Source organism: Nyctereutes procyonoides, unplaced genomic scaffold, assembly GCF_905146905.1.
Source record: "Nyctereutes procyonoides isolate TBG_1078 unplaced genomic scaffold, NYPRO_anot_genome, whole genome shotgun sequence".
Lineage (NCBI taxonomy): Eukaryota > Metazoa > Chordata > Mammalia > Carnivora > Canidae > Nyctereutes > Nyctereutes procyonoides.
This window is the reverse complement of record NW_026575051.1, coordinates 71,855,393-71,878,788: the sequence shown is the minus strand read 5'-3', so window position 1 is coordinate 71,878,788 and position 23,396 is coordinate 71,855,393. Positions and strand designations below refer to the sequence as shown.

Genomic DNA, 23,396 nt, shown 5'->3' with positions numbered 1-23,396 from the left:
AATGTAAGTATTTTAGGAAAGTATAAGACAAAATTAAATTTAAAAAGAATACTTCTAAAAGTTGAAAGCAAGACGAAACAAATAAACCTAACAGTAAACTGAATGGGTAACATGAAGAGCTGTTTTGACTCTAAAGCATAGTAATTTGACTATATAGCTTTAGTAGAAATACTAAAAGAACAGCAAAAATAATTTTAGACTCTTTTCAATAATGTGGTGCGAATGTTGGTTTTGTTACTGAGAAACTGTGAGCGTTATGGAACAAAGCAAATGAATAACTCTGTTACTGTCATGAGAATTGGGAATTTTAGTGTAGTATATCGGTCAGTATATGGCTAACCAAAGACGGGGCAAATCTGAGCAATAATAAGAATAATAACTGCCTTGGATTTTAAACACATGCGATATTTAAATCCATGAGTGTATGATGATACTCAAACACCTCGTGGGGTCACCTCCGGAGGATGCTGGAAAAATAAGCTTATTAGGTCGCACACTGATAAGGCACTTCTCCTGCCTTTTTCTCTGCACCTGGAGGTAACCAAGTAGTCAGTGAAGGAGTGTTTCTCTTTATGGAAGCATCCTAGCTAATGAACAGAGGAAGAACGACAGAATTCAAATACCACCCTTTCGTAACCTCCAATGAAATAATGGATCTAGGTAATGATGCAGGCCTAGCAACACCACAAAACAAGAGACAACCAGCAGTGGAAGGGCCTCCTGAGGGAAGCACACCACATACCGCGGTCTGTGAAGGGCACTCACTGAAAAAAGTATTTGTGTGTGTGTGTGTGTGTGTGTCTCATACCTGAAGGAGATCAAACCTCTAGCTCTAACTACCAATCTACAGGAAATACAGGGTACAGAAAAGTATTTTGAGTGACAATAAAATCCAAATTGTGGGAAATTGTACAGAACAGATGACCCCGTTTTTCAACAAATAGACTACAAAGGAAATAAAGAGACATGAAGAGGGCAGCCCCGGTGGCTCAGCGGTTTAGCGCCGCCTTCGGCCTGGGGCGTGATCCTGGAGACCCGGGATCGAGTCCCGCGTCGGGCTCCCTACATGGAGCCTGCTTCTCCCTCTGCCTGTGTCTCTGCCTCTCTCTCTCTCTGTGTCACTCATGAATAACATCTTAAAAAAAAAAAAAAGAGACATGAAGAGAAAATGACATTAACAGGAACATATAAATTAGGGATAATTCATGAGCCGAATTTGAACAAACAGTACACGGATCAATAAAAACATATGAGTATGTACATACACGCACACACTACACATATGTGGGTACGTTTCTATACATGTTCATGTGTAAATACGTATGCGCTTACATATAGACGCATATGTGTGTGTACATACATGAAGATAACTGGGAAAATCTGAACATGGACTAAAAGATTTGATAATATTAAGTAATGGTTGATTTTTTAGGTATGATGAAGATTTTGTTTTAGAGAAAAATGACTCATTTCAGTATACTGAAATATTTACAGGTGAACTGAGACCATGTATATTTGTCTACAATTCTGAGGTATGGTGAATGGAAGAGCTGAGTGACAGGGAGTTGAAATTAGTTTAAATGGGGTGAGGGGTACCTAGGCCCTCCCTATACCTAATCTCTACTTTTTTTTTTTAAGATTTTTATTTATTTATTCATGAGAGACACAGTCAGAGAGAGAGAGAGAGAGAGAGAGAGAGAGAGGCAGAGACACAGGCAGAGGGAGAAGCAGGCTCCATGCACCGGGAGCCCGACACGGGACTTGATCCTGGGTCTCCGGGATCATGCCCTGGGATGAAGGCGGCGCTAAACCGGGGAGCCACCCGGCTGCCCCTAATCTCTACTTCTAAATAAGACCAAAATTTTCTATAATAAAGTCAAAAACTATATGCACAAAACCACCAAAAAATTACGTAGGTAGCATTAACAAGCTGGTAACAGAACACTGGTATCAGACCAAGACATTCCAACTTAGGCGTCCATCATGATCAACTGAAGAGCTTTTGCACGACAGAGTCTCTGAACTACTACCATGTCACCGAACCTGGAGGACTGAAGGGTTGTGTCCTGTTCCTCAGGATTGCAGGACGGGGTGGGGGCGGACAGCGGCCCAGTGTTCAAACCCAGCAAGGGTGGGGGCTGCACGTTATTCACCCACTTTTCATCCCCATGCTGGACACACAGAGGCACTCAAAAAGAATTCGGCGAATTAATGACTGACCCTGGGTAGTGAAAGTGAATAGGGAAGCTCAGAGCGGCTAAATGGCAGAAGTGCAAAAAAATTCATACTTGATATTATAAAAATTCACTTAGGTTACTGAGTTCCAAGAACGTGGCTTTCTGCTTTAAGTGGAATAGGTTTTCATCAGAAAGCCACAGAGGAGTTGGTTCAAACAGCTACAAGTAAACTCCCCGGATAAAAATAGTTTTAAATACACAATTGGGCGGGGTGTGGCTAGCAAATACTCTGATTCTACAATCTGCTTTGGACCAGACAGTGCTCCTATGTGACTAACAAAGCAAACAGCAGTCAGATTCCCTGTGCTGAAATAAGTATGCTATTTGCGAAAAGGGTTGAATGTCCAAGCCTTATCCAACAAAGACACCAACCACATTTTCCAAAGTTACAGGGGGATATAGATTGACAAATACCCACACGTATTTACATGTCCCCAAAAGAAGGCATATGACCTCCTGGTATGGACTTTGTCTCTAATAGATACTCAGCGGAGCCAAGCCCGCGGTCTCACCGCGGGGAACAGCAAAATACCTCAAACACAAGAATGATCTAATTTTAAAGGTGAGAGGAGCTTCGAAACCTAGCCCAACCTTTTCATTGTGCAACAGACACCTAGAGTTTGAGGTGCGAAGCTCTGAAAACAGCCAGCGTAGCCACAGGTGGGCAAACGGGCGACACAGGTGCACAGTGCGAGGAGCTGAGACTTAGCCTTCTGTGCTTGCACACGAGGGGTATCTAACAGGGGAACAGTCTCAATCACGAACAAATAGGGTGTGGGTGTGGGGGGGTGTATCCATATACCCACACAAAACTACTAGAATATGTAAGGGTAATAATTCCTTTTAAAATAGATTCAAAACAAAACAAAACAAAATTCTACAGCTTAGCCTTCAAGAGCATCCATGTTACCTCACCTGTCAAATAGATGGAGGTTACCTCACCAAATGAGCCACAACCAGATGGAGGGTAGGCATTTCTCTCACTGATCTTTTGCGGGATCTTAGACATAGCACAGCACACGATACAATCACAAAAGCTGTTCCACAGACATTCCCCAAATGATGAAAGAGTGATTAGAATATAAATTTTTGAATTCTCCTGTTAATCTCAACTGACACAAAAGTCGTATTTCATGAGTATCTATGAATATTCACATAGACATATAGGACGTTACAGATTTTAACACATGGCACCAATGAAAGGTTCAAATAAAAGAGAGAGTTAGGAAAAAAAAAATAAAAGAGAGTTAGGGAATCCCTGGGTGGCTCAGCGGTTTAGCGCCCGCCTTTGGCCCAGGGCCTGACCCCGGGGTCCCGGGATCGAGTCCCGCATCAGGCTCCTTGCGTGGGGCCTGCTTCTCCCTCTGCCTGTGTCTCCGTCCCCCGCCCCCCCCCCCCGTGTGTGTGTCTCTCATGTATAAATAAAATCTTTAAAAAAAAATAAAAGAGTTAGGAGAAAGGCCGTCAGCAAGGTGAGCTATCCATTTATATTTCTATAAAGGCTTAGTCTAAAAAAATACCGAAAATTATATGCAGGGAAGAGAAAGGATAAGAAAAAGAACAAACCTTTATTTCATCCACTGGTGAAACACTGAATTATTTCAGTTATCAATCAGTCCCGAAACCATTCCCCTCTAATTCTGCAGAGGTTTTAAAAATGTTGTATCTATGCCTGTTACAGAATTTTCCTTCTCACCTACTTTACCTGCACAGTTGATTTAATTTGGCTCCAAAACAATGGAATTAAATAAGATACAGAATTTGGTCTCTTGACTTTCTGTTACATTAAATTTTTTACGATCCTGAAAACTGACTTTAAGAGTCCTAATATTGTTAAGAATTCTAACCATTGAAAATGACCATGATAATGTTTACTTTCATCTGTGCTTCTAATTGAGCTGAATCAAGATTCCTGAAGGAAACTGTAAGGTAAGCCACTGGTATTTTTAAAAAGCTGAAAGCAAAGTTTGGGGAATTTTTTTCTTCTGAAATGAACACAACAATCTTATTTAATTAGACATGATATGACATTATCAGTTATTAAGGCTTTTGTACTCCTGCCGCAACTTTAAAGTAAAATCCAAAATTAAGCAATAAAACTTGAAGCGATTTACTGAACATACTGTAGTGTTGTAAATAAAGAATCTAAATCCTTCGGGGTAATTACATTGCTAACTTGACTGTCAAATTCATGGATATCTTGCCTCTGCCTGAACACTTTAAAACATTTAATATGTAAAAACTGAAATAGATACTAAGATATTTAAAATTTCTCTTATTAATGTCTGAGGACTTACACTAAAGTCTAAGGTATAAAACAACATAACTATATTTTAATTGTTCTTTTCAAGCTCAAAAATAAGTAAGAATTGGGGTAAGCTATTTGCATAAAAATCTAGGAACATTAATAGGACACATTGTTGGCTTTACGTCCTAAGTGAAGAATTTAGATGATGGTTTAAATCCACACTCTCCCCCCCCCCCAAAAAAAAAGACTTCCTTTCCTACTTTTATATACAAACAAATATTTTCAACCAAATAACACAAGAATCTCCTTTCAGATATACAAAGGGTGTATTGTCATCTCATCATGAACCAACCTAAACATCGGAGTAATAACTTCCAAAATAAAATCTCAGAAAAAGATGGTGCATGGTTAAAACTATTAATATGTATTTAAGACAAAGAGTTTATTTTTCCATAAGAAAACAAGGAAAGAGAGCCCAACCTGATCTTGTCTGCCTGCCCAATAGAACTTTCCACTATAATTAGTACTCTCCACCTCTCGGGGGAGGAGCTTAAGCTCAGGGCAACCTCATGAAGTAAGGGAGAAACAGTATAAATACTGCAGGACAGCTGTGGAGAGGTACCTTCTGCTCACCTGGACACAGGAGGGCTCCGAGAGCTGTCAGGAAACCACCTCCAGGAACTCCCAGCACCCCGGTAAGTCTAGGACTTGACGCTCTGCTGGACTTCCATGTTAGCTTGTTTCAGAAGAAGCCTTGATAAAGTAACTAATTTTTTTTTTGTCATTTAAAAAAAATGGGTTTCCACTGAAGTGTACTCAGAAAGTCTAATCTGTGTTAGTCTATACAAAAAGAGTCCTAATAAAACCATATCTGTAAAATCATGTCCTAGTTTATTTTGAAACTACTGGATATTTCAACCTATGTTAAAGATCTTGAGTTATTAATACAGGCATCCAATTGTGGTTTCTGTGTTTCTTCTCTAAAAGTCACTTCAGTTTTATTTGATTACTTGCAATGTGGTTTCCACTAAGACCTAAGTCATATATCCATGTAAAGAAAAATTTTTAATTCTGGTTTGTGAAATATATTAAAAACAGGACAAAGTAAAAAAAGGTAGTCAATAAAATTAAGAATTTCATCTGTCCAACATCAGACAAATGAAACAGGTCACTGACAAGAAATTATTCTTTTCCTTTTCAGAATCCATCTGAGAACATGCTGCCACAAACAGCCCTTTTGCTGCTAATGTCCTTGAACCTGGTTCATGGAGAATTTTATGCTGAGCGATACCAAACACCTACGGGCATAAAAGGTCCACCACCACCCAACACCAAGACACAGTTCTTCATTCCCTATGCCATAAAGAGTAAAGGTAAACTTTATATATTTTGCTGTACTAACTAACTGGTTATTGCTTTCTACAATCTTAATGGTCTCTTTAGCAAAATGCTTTTTAACTGTTGGGTGCTAAATCATTTTCAAACTCCTGAGTTTGCCCAAAAATATTAAAACGATTTATGGAAAAAGTAGGTCCACTCAAGAACACTGGTGTCCTTTACATAGTGAGTAGGGTATAAGGATGTGCCTGGAGAACATTAAGAACTTTTGTGTGGGGAAAACTTTTCCCTGAAATGACGCTTTTGCACAAATAACTACCCATAATCTAGAAGATATTAATCCAATACAGATTAATGAAGCTTACAATGTCTTAACTAGGAATAACTGCCAATTACACAAAGAGAGTAGCAGCTTTAGATACCTAAATGCTTCGCCACTGTTTACTTGTACAGCCGATTCGGCTGGCCCACAAATATATCCAAAATTGAGTCTTAGTTATTAAATAAAATCTAATGCCTTTCCAAGAAATTTAATAGGCCAAGGAAGCACCAGCTTTCCTAATGATTTCTACATTTTTATACGGTTTATATGGTTTAGTCAAGTACGCACGCTTCACTGCCTTGTACTACCTGTGGGGCCTCAGTAAGTCACTGGTCCTCTCTGGGCCTTAGTTTCCTCCCTCCTAAAAGCAGCAGCAGCTATCTCAAAGGGCCGGTACGAAGTTTAAGTGAACTAATACTGTAAGGTACTCAGGTGTTGGCTGTGCTCCTGGGGCTTCTCCACCTCCTCACATTGGGGTACGACGGGTGGGGCAGCCTTGGAGACGTTTCAGCTTTGTTCTTGAGTCTATTCCCCAGCTGTTCAGCTTTCTCAGATATTGTGAAGAGAACTGAGAGGATGTATGTACACGACTAACAGATCCTCAAAGCGGGGCCATGATTAGATCTCACATTTGAAAAGTTTTTTTTTTAATTTTTATTTATTTATGATAGTCACACAGAGAGAGAGAGAAAGAGAGAGGGGCAGAGACACAGGCAGAGGGAGAAGCAGGCTCCATGCAGGGAGCCCGACGTGGGACTCGATCCCGGGTCTCCAGGATCGCGCCCTGGGCCAAAGGCAGGCGCTAAACCGCTGCGCCACCCAGGGATCCCTAGATCTCACATTTGAATGACACCTGACGCAAACTACCTGTAAAACGTCTACTGGATTAGCCTGAATCATCTGAATGGATTGTAGGATTCAAATTTCCTTCCCTTAGTATTTTTGCATTATGGTCACATGTTTTACTTTGCCAATGATGCTAAGGATATTTGCTATAGACTTTATATAAAGACTGCTTCTGGAGACCATCCTTTTCAGCAAATTATCTCCTTAAAAAGAAAGATGAAATTTAAAACATTTCATGAAAGGCAGCTTAATGTTTAAAAATAAACACATGGGCACGTAATGAAAACTCTTGAATGCTTCAGAATACAAGTAAAATATGAGAAAAAAGGAAAGTTCTGAAAGAAAGAATAAAAGATATAAGGAAAACTACTACTTTCCTTGAAGTGATGAATGGCAATGTGAAATGCTAGGACATGCATCACCGGCTACACTCTCTATGATCACAAATTCAGACTTTTTATGGTTTACCAAGATCATATGAAACAGTCTTGAATTAAAAAATCACATGTACCACTCGTAGAAGGTTAAAAATATTTCTATTTTCCCACCTTACTTAACTGCATAATCTTGGCTATTTTTTTAAAAAAGATTTTATTTATTTATTCATGAGACAGAGAGGGAGGCAGAGACACAGGCACAGGGAGAAGCAGGCTCCATGCAGGGAGCCCGATGTTGAGGCAAACCCCAATCTAACATAGTTTGCATTTGAAAAAAAAAGTGCTGTTTTATATCCTATTTATTCATTTATTCTATTTGTAATATATTACAACCCTTTACAACTTGTAGATATGTAATACATGTACACTAAAACATCAGTGATGTAGATGAGTATACTGAGATCTTTTCCATAAATTAATTTTTCTCATAGTCTTCTTCCTGACTTCCAGATTTTCTTACTGAAAATCCATGGGTGAATAAAGCTCCATATGTTTGAATATTTACAGTATGAAATATAACTCTAATTAGTATAAAATATAAATATTCAGTCTAAAATGATTTTCCTATTTTAGCATATCTACTAATGATTCTCCTGTGTATTTTATATTTCATTTGTCACCAAATGTATTTTAAATATCAGGAATATCTCTACCCAAGAGAATAATATTAGCAACTACTGTTGGCTGACTACTACTTACATGCCAGTTAACCTGAAAGATTTTTTTAAATATAATAATGTACCAACAATTAATAGTAACTGTGAACTATACCCATAAGCATATGTTTTCAAAGGCAATTTACCATTCATTTAATATTAATTCCAATAGAACTAGAATTCATTCTGATTCATTTAGAGTTCATTCTGATTTCTAAAGCCATTAAAGATTTAGACAAATTTTAAATACACTGATCACTTTTGTACAAAAAAGATGTGGCTCAAGTCATAGCCATTAAGTCATTTTCAAGGTTTTGACCAAATCATTCAATACTTAGGCCATTTGCTAAAACTACTGTAACGGAGAACCATTTTCCAACAAAACCTAAGTAGTATACGCAGGGATTTCATCTATCTTCCTGAAACCTATTAAATAGAGCATGATTTTAATATGATTTCTGCAGACATTTAAATCACAATTATTACCATTTTTGCTAGCAATTAAAGAATTTCTCTGAGAAAGAAAGTAGCTTCTAAGAGATGCTTATGATGATTGCTGCCTGAAGACTGACATGGTAATATTCCCCCGATTATACATCCTAATACCAGAGTGTTCCGGTAAATCCTGCCTTTGAATGACTACAACCAAGACACTGGACACCTCTTAACGCACAGACCCTTGTTTTACTCCCTTTGAGACTGAAGCTCCCCTAAGATGGGTCTTGTGCATCCCCCACACTTGTGCCCAAGAGCCCTTTTACATCACAGGCAGCAAATAAGTGATTTCTGAACTGAATACATAACATCAGTAGAAGTATTTGGTTCAAATGAACCCACAGGGGCGCAGGGGGTGGGGAGGAGGTCTGTTCCCCCTGGTGGGGCTGGGGCCGCTGTAGCTGCCCCCCACCTCTCCCTGCCTCTCACCCCTCAATAAAATATTAAACCACAAATCCCCCCCCCCAAAACCCAAAAAAACTCATGAACCCACAGCTCTCTGAAATCAACAGCATCTATGTGTGTTAACCAAAGACGGCTTTAGATAAGCGTCTCAATACTATTTTATATACCTTGCCCATTGCTTCTAACCCGCTCTCTGTTTCAATGTTAAGTCACTTACAGGAGAACGTAGGAGCTCATGGCATGTCCTGAGGGTGAAAAAAATCAGCCTCAGTCTACACTGCGTTCGGCAGGGCTGGGGCAGACGTGCATTAGAATCAACTGCATTCCTCACTGAGGTCTTATAGGACAGCTTTTGAGAGAAAAATACTATAGTTCTTAAATATCTTCCCATTTATTCTGCATTTGTCTTTTTGTTCCTTTCCTGTCATATACCTTTTTTCCCCTTTCCTCTCAAGGTAGATGATTTTCCAAATATGAATGGGGTAAATACCTCCACTGGGCCACTATTCTAGATGAATTCTTCAAGCCTGGTTTATTGTCATGGATAATAGGATGTAATGCAAGTATCACGGAAGCCGTGGTCTTTTGAAACCATCCCCGCTAGCAGTGTTTTTAAATACGCTAAAATGTATGATCTGAAACCATTTCAGACTAGTGTGCCAAAATGGACTGGTTGACGGTGTGATGTCATTACTAATCATCTCTCTCTCCCTCTCTCTCTCTCTATCGGGGATGTCTTTTAGGTGTATCAGTAAGAGGAGAGCAAGGTATTCCTGGTCCACAAGGCCCCGCTGGACCTCGAGGGCACCCAGGGCCATCAGGACCACCAGGGAAACCAGGCCACGGAAGTCCTGGACCCCAAGGAGAGCCGGGGTTGCCTGGCCCACCGGGACCATCGGCCACTGGGAAGCCAGGTTTGCCAGGACTGCCAGGAAAACCAGGGTCGAAAGGACCATCTGGACCAAAAGGAGATATTGGACCAGCTGGTTTACCGGGACCACGGGGCCCACCAGGGCCACCTGGAAGCCCCGGCCCAGCTGGAATTACTATTCCAGGAAAACCTGGACAACAGGGACCTACGGGAGCCCCAGGACCCAGGGGCTTTCCAGGAGAAAAGGGGGCACCAGGAGTCCCTGGTGTGCATGGACAGAAAGGGGAAACAGGATATGGCGCTCCTGGACGCCCAGGTGAGAGAGGCCCTCCTGGCCCTCAGGGTCCCCTGGGACCCCCGGGCCCACCTGGAGTGGGAAAAAGAGGTGAAAATGGCTTTCCAGGACAGCCAGGCATCAAAGGTGATCGGGGCTTTCCAGGAGAGAGGGGGGCAGCTGGCCCACCAGGCCCCCAAGGTCCTCCCGGGGAACGAGGACCAGAAGGCACTGGGAAGCCAGGGGCCCCAGGAGCCCCAGGCCAGCCAGGGATTCCTGGGACAAAAGGTCACCCTGGCGCTCCCGGAATAGCTGGGGCCCCAGGGGCTCCTGGCTTCGGGAAACCAGGGCTGCCAGGCCTAAAGGGACAAAGAGGACCCATTGGCCTTCCAGGAAGTCCAGGTGCTAAAGGGGAACAAGGCCCGGCAGGTCATCCCGGGGAACCAGGTCTGACTGGACCTCCCGGAAATATGGGACCCCAAGGACCAAAAGGCATCCCAGGCAACCAAGGGATTCCAGGCCCTAAAGGTGAGATGGGGCCAGTGGGGCCTGCAGGACACCCTGGGGCTAAGGGAGAAAGGGGTTCCTCTGGGTTAGATGGAAAACCGGGGTACCCAGGAGAACCAGGCAGCAGTGGTCCTAAGGGAAACTCAGGGTTACCGGGCCCTAAAGGTGATGCTGGACTCAGAGGGTCTCCTGGTCTTCCAGGCCCCGTGGGCCCGGCAGGCGCTAAGGGAACGCCTGGACACAATGGTGAGACTGGTCCAAGAGGTGCTCCTGGAATCCCAGGAACCAGAGGCCCCATTGGGCCGCCAGGCATTCCCGGATTCCCTGGATCTAAGGGGGATCCAGGAATTCCAGGTCCTCCTGGCCCAGCTGGCGTGGCAACTAAGGGGCTTAATGGTCCCACTGGGCCACCAGGGCCTCCGGGTCCGAGAGGCCACGCTGGAGAGCCTGGCCTCCCAGGTCCCCCAGGCCCCCCGGGCCCCCCGGGCCAAGCGGCCTCGTCTGAGGGCTTCATAAAGGCAGGCCAACAGCCTTTCGTTAGCGCCCACCAGGGAGTAACAGGAATGCCGATGTCTGCGTTCACTGTCATCCTCTCCAAAGCTTACCCGGCCGTGGGTATTCCCATCCCATTTGATAAGATCTTGTATAACAAGCAACAGCATTATGACCCAAGAACTGGAATCTTCACCTGTCAGATCCCAGGAACATACTATTTCTCCTACCACATGCATGTGAAAAGCACCCATGTTTGGGTGGGCCTCTATAAGAACGGCACCCCTGTGATGTACACCTACGACGAATACACCAAGGGCTACCTGGATCAGGCTTCGGGGAGCGCCGTGCTCGAGCTCACGGAGAACGACCAGGTGTGGCTCCAGCTGCCCAACACGGGATCGAGCGGGCTGTACTCCTCCCAGTACGTCCACTCCTCTTTCTCAGGGTTCCTGGTGGCACCAATGTGAGCGTATTCCCAACCGAGCTCACGTAAATCTGCTTGACGAGGCATTCCCCAATTCCGCTGCGCCCCACAAAATGCATATGGACGTAGGCCAAAAAGAGTGACCCGTTTTAACTTTCCAAATACAGATGTGAGCTTTCAGACCAACCCATTCTCCTGCTGGAAAAGCGGGCAGCAACGGCAAAGAATATGTGAAGACCCTCTTGAATTTCTAGTCAGTGGTCCCAAGACTCTATAAAGTTTTCTGTGAACTCCTTCAGTATTTAAACATTTCACCCTCAAAGTCCTAGTAGGGTAAAAAAAAAAAAAAGTAAAATGATCACCAAGGAACCCTAAAATGTGACGCTAAGTTACGTCATTAAATTCGGTATCAGAAATTCAGCACTTAAAAAAAAAAAGCCTGTTTCTGCCGATTAACAGGAAACCTTGTAGGAACCATTCAGAGGGTATCCTATCTTTGTAGAACTCAAATACTTGAATATTCAAATGTAAAAGACACCGTAGGCCCCAAGATCCTTCCGATGGTGCGTTACCCGGCCCTTCGTCAAGATCTGTTCGAGGACACAGGTGCCTAGGACTTGTTAGAGCCCGGACGAGGAGCCAAAAGGTGATGTCACCATTGATCCGGGAGGCAGGGTGCTTCAGCCACGAACCTTTTCACGCTTTCCTGTGACTGTAGAAAAGCTCTCCAAGTGCCCGTCACAACTTGGAAATCGGTGTCTGACCTATCTTCTTTATTTAATATGAGTGTGATTAATCTGACTCCCTGTCGAGTCTTACGGAACAGGATCTTGTGGGTTTACAGACCATTGCCCTACGGACCTCGAGTCTCCCGTCCTCGTGAAATCATAGCTACTGCCGAGGGTTTCAGAATCTGGCTAGGAAGGAAAAGATGTAACTTATTTATGCCCTGTACTGTATTTTTATATTGCTGCTTAAGACTTTGAAGCTGTGCCTCACTTACTAAAGCATGAACTGTTTTTACCTTATTTACGATGCAATAAAATCACATCAACAGATTTTTGTGCTGAGTTTATTCGAGAACAGCGATTTGCTATTCTCAACCGTTCTTTTAAGGCTTTTCGTTCTACGAAGCTAACAGAAGTAAGACAGCGAAGCGGGGGGTCGGGGGGTGGGGGGGTGGCTCTTAGAGCGGTCACGTTCACGGCCGTCTACTGGGGACGGCAGTGCCACACACCCCCAGCACACAGGCATCGATCGGCCGGACCACAGGGTACCTGCCAGCCCCGGTCCAGGGCCGGCGACCGGGGACAGAAAAGTCCCGTCATGTCCCCAAAGCAGTGATCTCTTCAGGGAAGGACAGAAGCAGGCAGCAGAGAAATAGGTAACTTGAAAAAAATATTCTGCAGTTACTATTTATTGCCTTGACGTGTTTTTAGTCATAATATTTAGGATTATTCTGATGAATTATGTTAAAGGGAGGCAGGCGGGTTTATGTCAGTCAAGAGCCGAGAAACGCCGCTCTCAGCACCCCTCGGTCCACGGGCTGGACGGCTGCAGCCTGGTTCGGGCGCCCGGGGTACCCCCGATGGAGGCGCCCCGTCCCCCTACTCCTCAGACGTAGCCTCCGAGGGGCCCCAGCAAGCCCGCACCGCAGCTGGGACACCCGACGTGCAGCCTGGCCCGACCCCTGTCCCTTCGGAGTCCCCCGTCCCGCTTCTCTCACTCCCCCTTCCGTCTCCAGCTGCTGCACCAACGCTTCCAGGTGTGCGCAAGCCCCACTCCCAGGCCGGACGCGGCAGACGGGGACCTCAGCTCCGGGGCACCCGCCACCCCCCGGCGGCAGGCACGTAAAACAGCAAAGCCCACAGCGCTGGCCATTGTGGCCACGAGGCCGACGCGAATAAAAGAGCCCCTTAAAACGTAAGCAGTACCAACCTCGCAGCGAAATTTTGATGAAATCAAGTCCCAGTCGAGGAACATGACAAAACAGGCAACTTCCAAGTAACTCACAGGCGCACGGCGTTTAACGAACATGAGAAGGCCCCCCTCATAGGACTCACCCTTAAAAGCTGACATTTTATAATTGTGTTGTATACCAGCAACTATGTCCTTCCAAAAGTCAAATGTTTTCTGACCATTGTTCTGCTAAAAAAAAAAAAAAGAAAAGAAAATCCCAAATGTCAACACATATAATACTTCTGCTTTTGAGCACAGCTAAAAACACAGCAAGCGACTGCAATATTACTGTAACCTAAAATCGGGACTCACATTGTAGAAAAGATAACAGGTGAAAAAACTCAGTGCTTGAATGCGACTTTAAACAGAGAAATCTTTAAGAAAATCACTGCTATACGTATATATACACACACACACACAACTAAATGGTAATACAGCTCATTTAGCCCAAATAAAATAGAAATTTCTGCTTATAAAGTCAAAATTATATATATCATTATTATTTTTAAAAAGTTATATATATTAAACACAGGACTGAATTTACAGTGTCACAGCTTTTGAGATCTCAGAATGTGCCACCTCCTGTACTACGGCATCCGTGGGGCTACGAAGCCGCAAGCCCTGAAGCCCCAAAAGCTGGCTCTTTAGAATTCAGCGCACATTCACCTGATCTCAATAAAAAAGAGCAGCAAATCTCTCTAGAAGAGATGATGGAGGTTCCAGATCCAAAACATTAACCGTTTCTATTTAGATTTCTTTAAACCGGGGTGCAAACAAACATTACGTTGAAACACGTAACCCCACAATGCCTTGCTTCCTTGGAAATGTAATCGCTAACCAGCATCCCACCTAAACAGACTACCAGGTACGTGCACCTGTACCAGCGCCGAGTTATTCAAAGACTAATACGCTCGCCTGAAGTCGCTATGGATGAAAAACCGTCCCCATCTCACGTTAATAACGACTTCTACAAACGTACGGAAATTACAGCTCCGTGGAGACTTCCATGAACACACGACCGATTCTGGTTCAAGAGTAATCGATCGTGCGTGTTCTATTACCGACACGATCGTTAGGATTTATTTTATTTTATTTATTTTATTATTATTATTTTTTTTGATCGTTAGGATTTTAAATGACAACATGTGCAAAACAGAAGAATAATTCTGACATAAAACTGGTGTCTGTTCCCAGGTCCTCAGACCTAAGGACACGCAAATTCTATAGACGGAACGTCTACATGCGTCAAACTGGTCAAAATGATGCATTTGAAAACTTCATCTAATTTTTAAGAATTTTGCCTTATGTAGAATGCGTAAGGACAGGTGGAAGTCTCTCGATCATTTTTCTTTCTTTCTTTTTTTTTTTTAATCTGCTAATGAAACCAAGAAAATACCCTTTCCAGCTGTGAGGTCTGTATTTTCTTTTTAGACACGTGCACCCTCTGCTGGGGAAGAGGTTTATCATCCTTCCTGGGGAAACGGTCCCGGCTATTTAATTTTCCCAAAACACGTGACCAAATTCTCCACGTGTTTCTTCCTCGGTCACTTCTAGTATCACAAAGAGGAGACTGAGCTCCATTCCAACTCAAAAGACATCCATGATTAAGTCCTCCGACATATGACTGGACACCGGTCATAATTCCTGAGAAACGAGTCCCTGCTCACCTTTGTCAGAGAGTCCACCACTCTGGCACACAGCAGAGCTCCTGGCAGGTCAAAGTAGTTATCATAAAAATAATATTTTCCTAAAAGAAAGGACAAAATTTTATTTTATTATTATTTTCAAGATTTTATTTATTTATACAGGAGAGACCCAGGGAGAGAGGCAGAGACCCAGGCAGAGGGAGAAGCAGGCTCCATGCAGGGAGCCTGATGCGGGACTCGATCTCGGGACCCTGGGGTCACACCCTGAGCCGAAGGCGGATGTGCAACCACTGAGCCCCCAGGCGTTGGAAGAGCAAGATTTTGAACCGGGAACGAATCAGCACCTCATGTACGTGACACAGAAACTGGCCCAAGAGACGCTGGATTTTGGTTTGGTTGTAAAGGGGCCTCGACGTTAACTCCGAATGGCTCTGTTACAGGCTACTCCTGCCTTTAAAGGCTCAAGCTACAAGGAACTTATAACGTGATGTCTGTTACATAAGGGTCTAACGGAGAGAAATTTCCGTCAAAAGAGACCACGCCCCAAATCTAAAGCACACGATGAAAAAGCCACAATTTAGGTCATCAGCGTCACTGAATTTCAGAACTATCAGCCCAGCAGGGCAGCTCCAGGACGTAACCCGCGCAGTGGCGCCTTTCCACGTCTGTGCGGTTGGGCCACCTTAGTTTAATGGGAGAACCGGGGGGATGAGAAGAATTTAAAAAAAAAAAAGAAAGAAAGGCAGGCAGGCATCACGTCATGTAAGGACATGGTGTACTTATCTTGGAAAGACTTGGGCGCACAGGACGCCACCCCAGGATCTCGCGGAGCAGAGGGATTTATTTACGCTGTTTGGCCCCGGGACAGCGTTAATCTGGAGCCCTCCCTGGGGGCAGATGCCACCCCTGGATCCGCCGCCCCGGGCAGACACCCGATGACCCGTGTCGCATCCCTCTGGCTCCGGGTGATCCCAGCCACTGCGCTCAACGGCGTCGTCCCACCCCAAACGCGAGTGCCATTCGCTTCCCCCGAAGCCCGTGGAGTCCCCGAGTCGTCCCTGAGTCATCCCCGCGTCTCCGGTGGCAAGCGTCACCCAGGAGCCGGTGGGTGGGCGCCAAGGAAGTCTCCTGTCCCTGGGGTCGCATGGGGCCGTGTTCTCGGGGCTTCCAGGGTCCCTGTGGAATCCAGCCCGCCCGTTCCTTCCTTCCACTACCTCGCTCCCGTTTACCAGGGTCAGGGCCAACCACTCCGCCTCGGGGGGGCCCCAACGTCGTAGAGGCCCTGGGGTGCCTGTGTACAAAGAGGAATCGGAGAGAACCAGAGGTCTGGGCTTCGATCGGTCGTGATTATTGCCTGCATGTAAGCGCCTCATTTCAAGTCCTCCCTTCCTGCCCCTGCAGGCCACACGGGAGGTTGGGGACACCGCTGCCTTGCTCCTCAGTGTCCACGGAGCACAATACCCAGCATCCCGCAGGCACGCCATGAACGTCTGGGAACGAATGAACGACAAATGGATGATCTAACAGCAGAATGGGTTTCTGGAACAAAGGTGTCGCAGGCAAATCAGGGGAAAACCCTGTGCAGGGGCCCGATGTCCATCCCTTTACATATCACTCAACGCCCTTCACGTCTTCATAGCAAATCATTAACGTTTAAGAAACCAAGTCCAAAGTTCTCCTTCTGTGCACTCACAGGGTGGCTGGGCGGGTTTGGGTGCCCTTTCCCTCTGCTAAAAATACTATGGTTGGCATCACGCTCTGGGTTATCCTCCTTCGCAGCTGAAATTACTGGCAGGACCTCTTAGACGGTTTTCCCTTCCTGCACAAGGTGAGCAGGGCTCTGTCGGTGTGAGGAGCCGGGCGTCCCCGGGGGACGTGAGGCCACTCAGCACCCGGCGGCCACGGCTGCGGCCCGAGGTGCACCGGCCTGCACGTCCTCGGACCTCCTGGGCTGGGACCCGCAGAGGCAGCTGCTCGGGCGCCCGGGAGCAGGAGGCATGTGGTCGTCCCGCTCACACCCCTGCTTCCCCTCCCCTCCTGTGTTGCTCCCTCCATGGCCACCAACACGGAGCTCCAGGCAGAGCTGAGACACCAGTCGGGTGCTGGCTGGGGCGTGACCCAGGAGCTTCAGGGGCTGGGGACGCCTCCTGCCACCGAGGGCCGGACCACCCAGTGTCACCCACTGGCCATTCAGTCCTGACCTGGAGCCGGGCCCCGCGGCCCTCAAGGCCTCCACTGCCCCCAGAGCACAAGGCTGCGGCTGGGGGCTCCGACTGCCCCGCTCCTGGTCGGGAGGCTCCCTGGGCGGGAAGGCAGTGAGCTCGGCTCAATACAACAGGCTGCACATCAGCCCCAGTCCCACCAGGCATTGGTGCTGCCCACGCAGGCCGTGCCCAGGAGCCCCGGCCACACCATGGCCCATCCTGACGGGTGACGGACTGTGGTACCGGGGAGGCCGAGGGGGACGAGCACTGGGGCAGGCACAGCGTCCTTGCTCCCCTGCAGCTGGGGGACACTGGCTTCACTGAAGGGTGAGCAAAGCGACGCCAGGACACATGCTTTACCCAGAAGGAATAGACTCAACTGGGCCCAGCCCACCGGCTCCCCTGCCCCGTGCCTTCCGCTGTGCCAAGCTGTCTCGGCCGGATGGGGGACCGGGTGGAGGGACTCGCTCCCTGGGAACTGGCTGCTAAGGAAAAGCGGCGCCGAAATGGGGTTCTCAAATCACCAGCCAGTAAAATGCCTCTGTCTGCCCACGGCCCAGCCCTCGGTGTCCTGGGGGGAGCGCGCCTCAGCACGCTCTCCTGGACGAAGGCCCCACTTGGCCTCATGGCTCAAAACCTCAAACCTACATGTCCTTCCAGCAGCTGCACCTCTAGGAATTTACCCTCCAGATATTTGCACCAGGACTGCCTGGGGGCTCAGCGCTTGGGCGTCTGCCTCCGGCTCAGGGCGTGGTCCCCAAGACCCGGGATGGAGCCTGCTTCTCCCTCCGCCTGTGTCTCTGCCTCTCTTTCTCTGTGCGTCTCATGAATAAATAGATAAAATCTTAAAAAAAAATGTATGTATTTGCACCAAAGTGCAAGACATATGGGTACAGAAGCATTCCCGCAGCCCCGCCCATAACGGCCAGACAGCAGGCACGACAGAGGTGTGTGAACGGATGGATGGACGGACGGACGGCTGGGCAGCGCAGCGTCCCAACATTTAACCCCCGGGACACAACCTCTATCACGTAACCGACTCCTCTTTTCTATGACATTTAAATTTTCTGACCATTCGCTCACATGATTTTTTTTTTAATGTAAACAAAGATTAACCGGGCTGTGGAATCGCAGGCTTTTTTTTCTTTTCTATGTCTCTACCTTGAAAAACACTATTTCTTTGTAAAGGTATCAGCTTTCCCTTCCAATTGGCAGGAACAACAGGCCTTTGTTATGTGTCACTGCCACCCGGCCGCTGGGCGCCACCTGACCGACCGCTGGGCGCCACCTGGCCGACCACCGAGCGCCACTGACCGCTGAGCACCACCTGACTGCTGAGCGCCACTTGGCCAGCTGCTGAGCACCACCCGACCGCTGAGAGCATGAGTGGGAGACGCCCCCCTAAGCACCCCAGTTAGGAGCAGGTGGCCTCCAAGGTCCTCCTGGGTTAGGCTGAGCTCCAGAGGGGGCTGCTCATTCCGGGAGGTGGCACCTCCTGGCGGGCAGGGCGGTGAGCAACCTGTGGGGCCCCTGGGTCTGCTCTTCTCCTGCTGCCTTCTTCAAGGCGCCGGCCGTTTGTGAATGGATGTCAGGGTGAAGCACTCCGCTGCGCCCTGGCCTTTCTGGGAAACCGTCGTCGACACCTGCCTGCTTCTGGAAGGACCACAGCGCTCCCGGTCCCGAGCTGAGTAAAGCGCTCTCCAGACATGCACCTAACCTTGCGGTGTGTGAAGGCCGACGCCCAACGTGGAGGCTGCCTTCCTCTCCACGTGTTCCACCAAGAGCACTCGCTTCCTGCCGTTTCATCTCAGAACAAAAACGAAACAAACTCTCAAAAGACAGCGGATGTGACAAAGCAAACCTAATTGTAACAAGGGGTAACGCCAACTATTTTCAAGTTACTGCATTTTCTTTTCTTTTTTCTTTGAAGATTTTATTTATCGATCCATGAGAGACCCAGGCAGAGGGAGAAGCAGGCTCCATGCAGGGAGCCCGACGTGGGACTCGATCCCGGGACCCTGGGGTCATGCCCTGGGCAGAAAGCAGGCACTAAACCATGACCCGCCCCAGGCGACCTATAAGATTTTATTTTAAGCCATCTTTACCCCCAACATGGGGCTCGAACTCACAACCTGAGATCAAGAGCCACCCTCCAGCAACCGGGTCAGCCGGGCGCCCCTCGGGTCCCTACGCTTTCTGGAGAGCAGGTGAGCTTCAAAAGCGTAGTGTGGGGGAGTGGCCCAGAGATTTAGAACAAATGAAAACCAGACGGTCACAATCCGGCCCATTTGTTTAGGACAATGTGCTAGGCACGCGTCGGCTCACGGACGTCAGTGCCTACGGGTCAGTTCCGAGAGGGGTCTGCATGTTTCCGTGACCCGCAGAGCTTCCTGACGCAGTGCGACAGCGGGACAGCGTGTGAGGTCACTTAACAGAAGGGAAAGAAAAGACGGGGCGGGAGACGGGGCAGCAGGGTGGCGCGGGGGCCCCGGGCAGGGAAGGCCACAGAGCTGCGCCTACCTGAGCGGCCGGCCGGTCCCACGTCGCCCGGGAAGTGCTTCCACGGCTTCCCGCCGTACTGGTGGGCCAGCGCCTCGGGGGCCGTCATCCTCGTGCCGTGGCTCGCCCTGGTGTCGGGAGACAGGACAGTGCTCATGAGCGCCCCTGCCCCCAGCTGATGCCTCCCCTGCCCGGGCCCTGCGCGACCCAGCTCCTCCTGGGGTCCCCGCTGCCCTGGACCCGCCCCGCGGCGCAGCCCCCTCCCAAGACGCGGCGCTGAGCTCTGCGGGGAAGAGCGGTCCACGGGCACCCACATGAGCCCATGACACCGGCCCGGGGCTGCGGCAGGGACACAACCGGGACACGAGGACCGAAAGGACAAACGGGAAATCTGGGCGGGCTCCTTCCGAAGGAGACAGCGCTGCGGGGCCGCTGTGATGCTAGAGGGACGGGGGACCGTGCGGTCGCACGGGACCAGCTCGGGGCAGGACACAGGCACCGGAGGCCAGCCGGGCCTTGCGAAGCTGCGGACAAGCCACAGGGTGGAGGCAGAGGGTCGGCCCCGGGGCAGGGACGGTGACAGGGAGGACGGACAGACTCGCTTCAGGCCTCCAACTCCCACCAAAGACGGCGAAGTGCACCTGAAGGACCTAAGGTCGCGGTCGAGGTCACGGTCACGGCTGCGCTGTGTGCGGCACGCGCCCACACAGACACCCGTCCACGCATCCCGACCCTCCAGCTCCAGCTGCCCAAGGCAAGCTGCGTGCAAACGAGCAACCAAATAATCGGCGCCGGCCCCGCTCTCGCTCTCCGCCCCTTAGGACGAGGAGGGAGAAAGGGCAGGTGTGCACCGACTGCCAACCCTCCCCAACACCCGTTCTCTCCTCCTTCCTCCATAAAAGAAACCCAATTTTATTCCAGGCCACCATGTGCTTCTCTGACCCAACATACCCCCAGGTTCTCTGGGCAGCGAGACGGGCAAGCCATTAGGATTCCACTGCACCTCCTGCAAATATTTCGGGCGAGCTAACCTGGAAACAACTAGACCTTGAGATCGCTATTCAAACTGTTCAAACACTTCGTACAAAGAAGCACAGGCACACAGTCTGTCATGTGATAAAAAAAAAAAATGATCTTGTTTGACCTGAACCTTAACAAGCAAACGCTACACAGTGTCCTGGAGGAAAAGTTCTGACTTGACAGGTAAAGGTCATTACCTGAGCACGGTGCCATCATCTGCAAGTTTAATGAAGTTCCCTTCTTCCAGGTCCAGTGCCAAGCCCTTGCAGCTAAAACAGAAAAGTTCGATTACCAATCAATGCACAGACGCAGCTAACCCTAGAAGAAGTCAGCTACATTTTCAAAAAGTCAAACAGTGCTGCAAAGGGACTCCCCACCCATGTGACCCGGACGGCAGTCAAACAAGTGAGAGAATCCAGGAATCCTAAAATTAAGCAGCATCCACAGAGCAGGTAAGGAAGGAAAACTGTCATGTGAGGAAATGGAAGACAGCATGTTGAGTCTGCAAAATCGTCATGCTTCTAAAAAAGAGGAATCTGGGGCGCCCGGGTGGCTCAGCAGCTGGGCACCTGCCTTCGGCCCAGGGCGTGACCCCGGGGTCCCAGGATCGAGTCCCACGTCGGGCTCCCTGCATGGAGCCTGCTTCTCCCTCCGCCTGTGTCTCTGCCTCTCTCTCTGGGTCTCTCATGAATAAATAAATACAATTTTTTTTTTTAAAGAGGAATCCAACACTGAAAAAACAAAAAAGGGAACATCACACTACGTCCGTAGGTATGTTAAAATGTGCAAATGCCGCTCATTAAATAAAAGGCACACATGCACACGTTTAGGTTCCACCAGAAACGTTCTTGGGCACGTCTCTCCTATAGTCTTCAGAAATTGGCTCCATTTAGGTCGGGTCATAAAAACTTGCCCTCTGGGCAGGGCATGTCATTGAAAACCATTAAAACAAAGTCAAAAAACGGAGTTTTGGGTTCCTCGCTGTAAAAGGCCTGTGGGATTTGGGGAGAAAAGTGGGTACAGGCCCGTTATCGTGAATAATAAAAGCAAGGAAGTGTAACGGCCACCGGATATCGAGAGAATCAAACAAAAGACGAGGGGCTACGTCAGAAGCATCAGGGACTGGGGTCCACAGCAAACTGCCCAGGGTCGGCGGTTCCACACGGCAAATGCTTGTTTCTTCTTTTTACAAAAGGGCCAACCAAACGCGGCAGAGGTAGAGATGAACATCATTGCTCTAGAATTACTTCTGCATGTTTTTGTGTGTTTTAGAATTATCATTGTGAACTGAGCAACTTCACAGGGTAGGATTTTCATTTTGTTGTTTAGATGAGGAAGAGGGACTCAATAAGCCTTGGGAAGTGGACAAGCGTCTCAGGAAAGGAGTGAGCCGTGACTTAGCCGTAGGGGCGTCTACCCAAATTACAGAAAACCCAACGTCCCAGCTCAGACACACGTCCAAAACACGACGACGCTTCCTCTTCCACAGTTCTGTATTTGAAAGGCGATAAAGCAAACTTTTTTTTAAAAAAAAAAAAATGTACATTTTAGAGATCGTTCTTAATAACCTCTGAAACTTGTGACAAACTTCAGCCACACAAAAATATCCAAATTAGTCAGTAAGCTTTTAGCTTATTTACATATTTAAGTCTAAATTTAAAGCAGAAAAGGCTTTAATTCATGAAACATAAAACTTTTTTTTGATTGCCCATTGCATTTTTTTTTTTTAGATTTAAATTCTATTTGCTGGGGCCCCTGGGGGCTCAGCGGTTGAGCGCCTGCTTTCGGCCCAGGGCGTGATCGAGTCCCACGTCAGGCTCCCTGCATAGAACCTGCTTCTCCCTCTGCCTGTGTCTCTCATGAATAGATAAATAAAACCTTTAAAAAGCAAATAAGTAAAATAAATAAATTCTATTTGCCAACATATAACAGCCAGTACTCATCACATTGTATGCCCTCCTCAGCGCCGGCCACCCAGTCACCTCAACCATCCGCCACGTCCCCTTCTGTGACCCTTTGTTTCGAAGAGTCAAGAGCCTCTCATGGTTTGTCTCCCGCTCTAATTTTCCCCACTCAGTGCAAAATATAAGAATATACATTTCTTATATTCCCCGTATGAGTGAGACCAGGTTTGTCCTTCTCCGATTGACTTACCTCACTCAGCATTATCCCCTCCCAGTTCCACCCACGTCGAAGCCCATGGTGGGTACTTGTCCTTCCTGAGGGCTGAGTCATGTCCCTTTGTATCTATAGGACCACAGCTTCTGTACCCATCATCTGTCCCAGGGCACCCAGGCTCCCCCCACAGTGTGGCTACTGTGGACGTTGCTGCTATAAACCTCGGGGTGCAGGTGTCCCGGTGTCTCACTGCATCTGCATCTTTGGGGTAAATCCCCAGCAGGGCACTTTCTGGGTCATAGTGCAGCTTTATTTTTAACTTCCCGAGAACCTTCCACATCATGAAACATGAAACTTTCAATATAGAAGGCATTTTGTCCTTTGACTCAGTTTCA

General features: G+C 47.7%; 2 protein-coding genes across 3 annotated transcripts in view; one reads left to right on the top strand and one right to left on the bottom strand.

Moving 5' to 3' along the window:
* Positions 1 to 23,396, bottom strand: part of NT5DC1 (5'-nucleotidase domain containing 1) — a 117,799-nt gene that overhangs the window by 91,896 nt on the left and 2,507 nt on the right. Inside the window, exons 3-6 of one of the 2 annotated variants that reach the window (XM_055329763.1) lie at positions 21,081 to 21,152; positions 19,885 to 19,991; positions 15,182 to 15,261; positions 13,619 to 13,703 (exon numbers count right to left, since the gene is read on the bottom strand). In XM_055329763.1, the coding sequence (XP_055185738.1) occupies positions 13,619 to 13,703; positions 15,182 to 15,261; positions 19,885 to 19,991; positions 21,081 to 21,152 (344 nt within the window). The remainder of the gene's footprint in view (positions 1 to 13,618; positions 13,704 to 15,181; positions 15,262 to 19,884; positions 19,992 to 21,080; positions 21,153 to 23,396) is intronic. The other variant, XM_055329764.1, reaches the window with a different exon arrangement.
* Positions 5,019 to 12,491, top strand: COL10A1 (collagen type X alpha 1 chain). The gene is made up of 3 exons (XM_055329762.1): positions 5,019 to 5,180; positions 5,687 to 5,858; positions 9,728 to 12,491. Exons 2-3 carry the CDS (start codon positions 5,702 to 5,704, stop codon positions 11,596 to 11,598), a joined length of 2,028 nt encoding a protein of 675 aa, XP_055185737.1. The 5' UTR covers positions 5,019 to 5,180; positions 5,687 to 5,701; the 3' UTR covers positions 11,599 to 12,491.

Coding starts and splice junctions, on each gene's coding strand:
- COL10A1 (XM_055329762.1), top strand. CDS start 5,702: ATGCTGCCACAAACAGCCCTTTTGCTGCTAATGTCCTTGAACCTGGTT. Junction 5,859..9,727: donor CTATGCCATAAAGAGTAAAG/GTAAACTTTATA, acceptor GATGTCTTTTAG/GTGTATCAGTAAGAGGAGAG.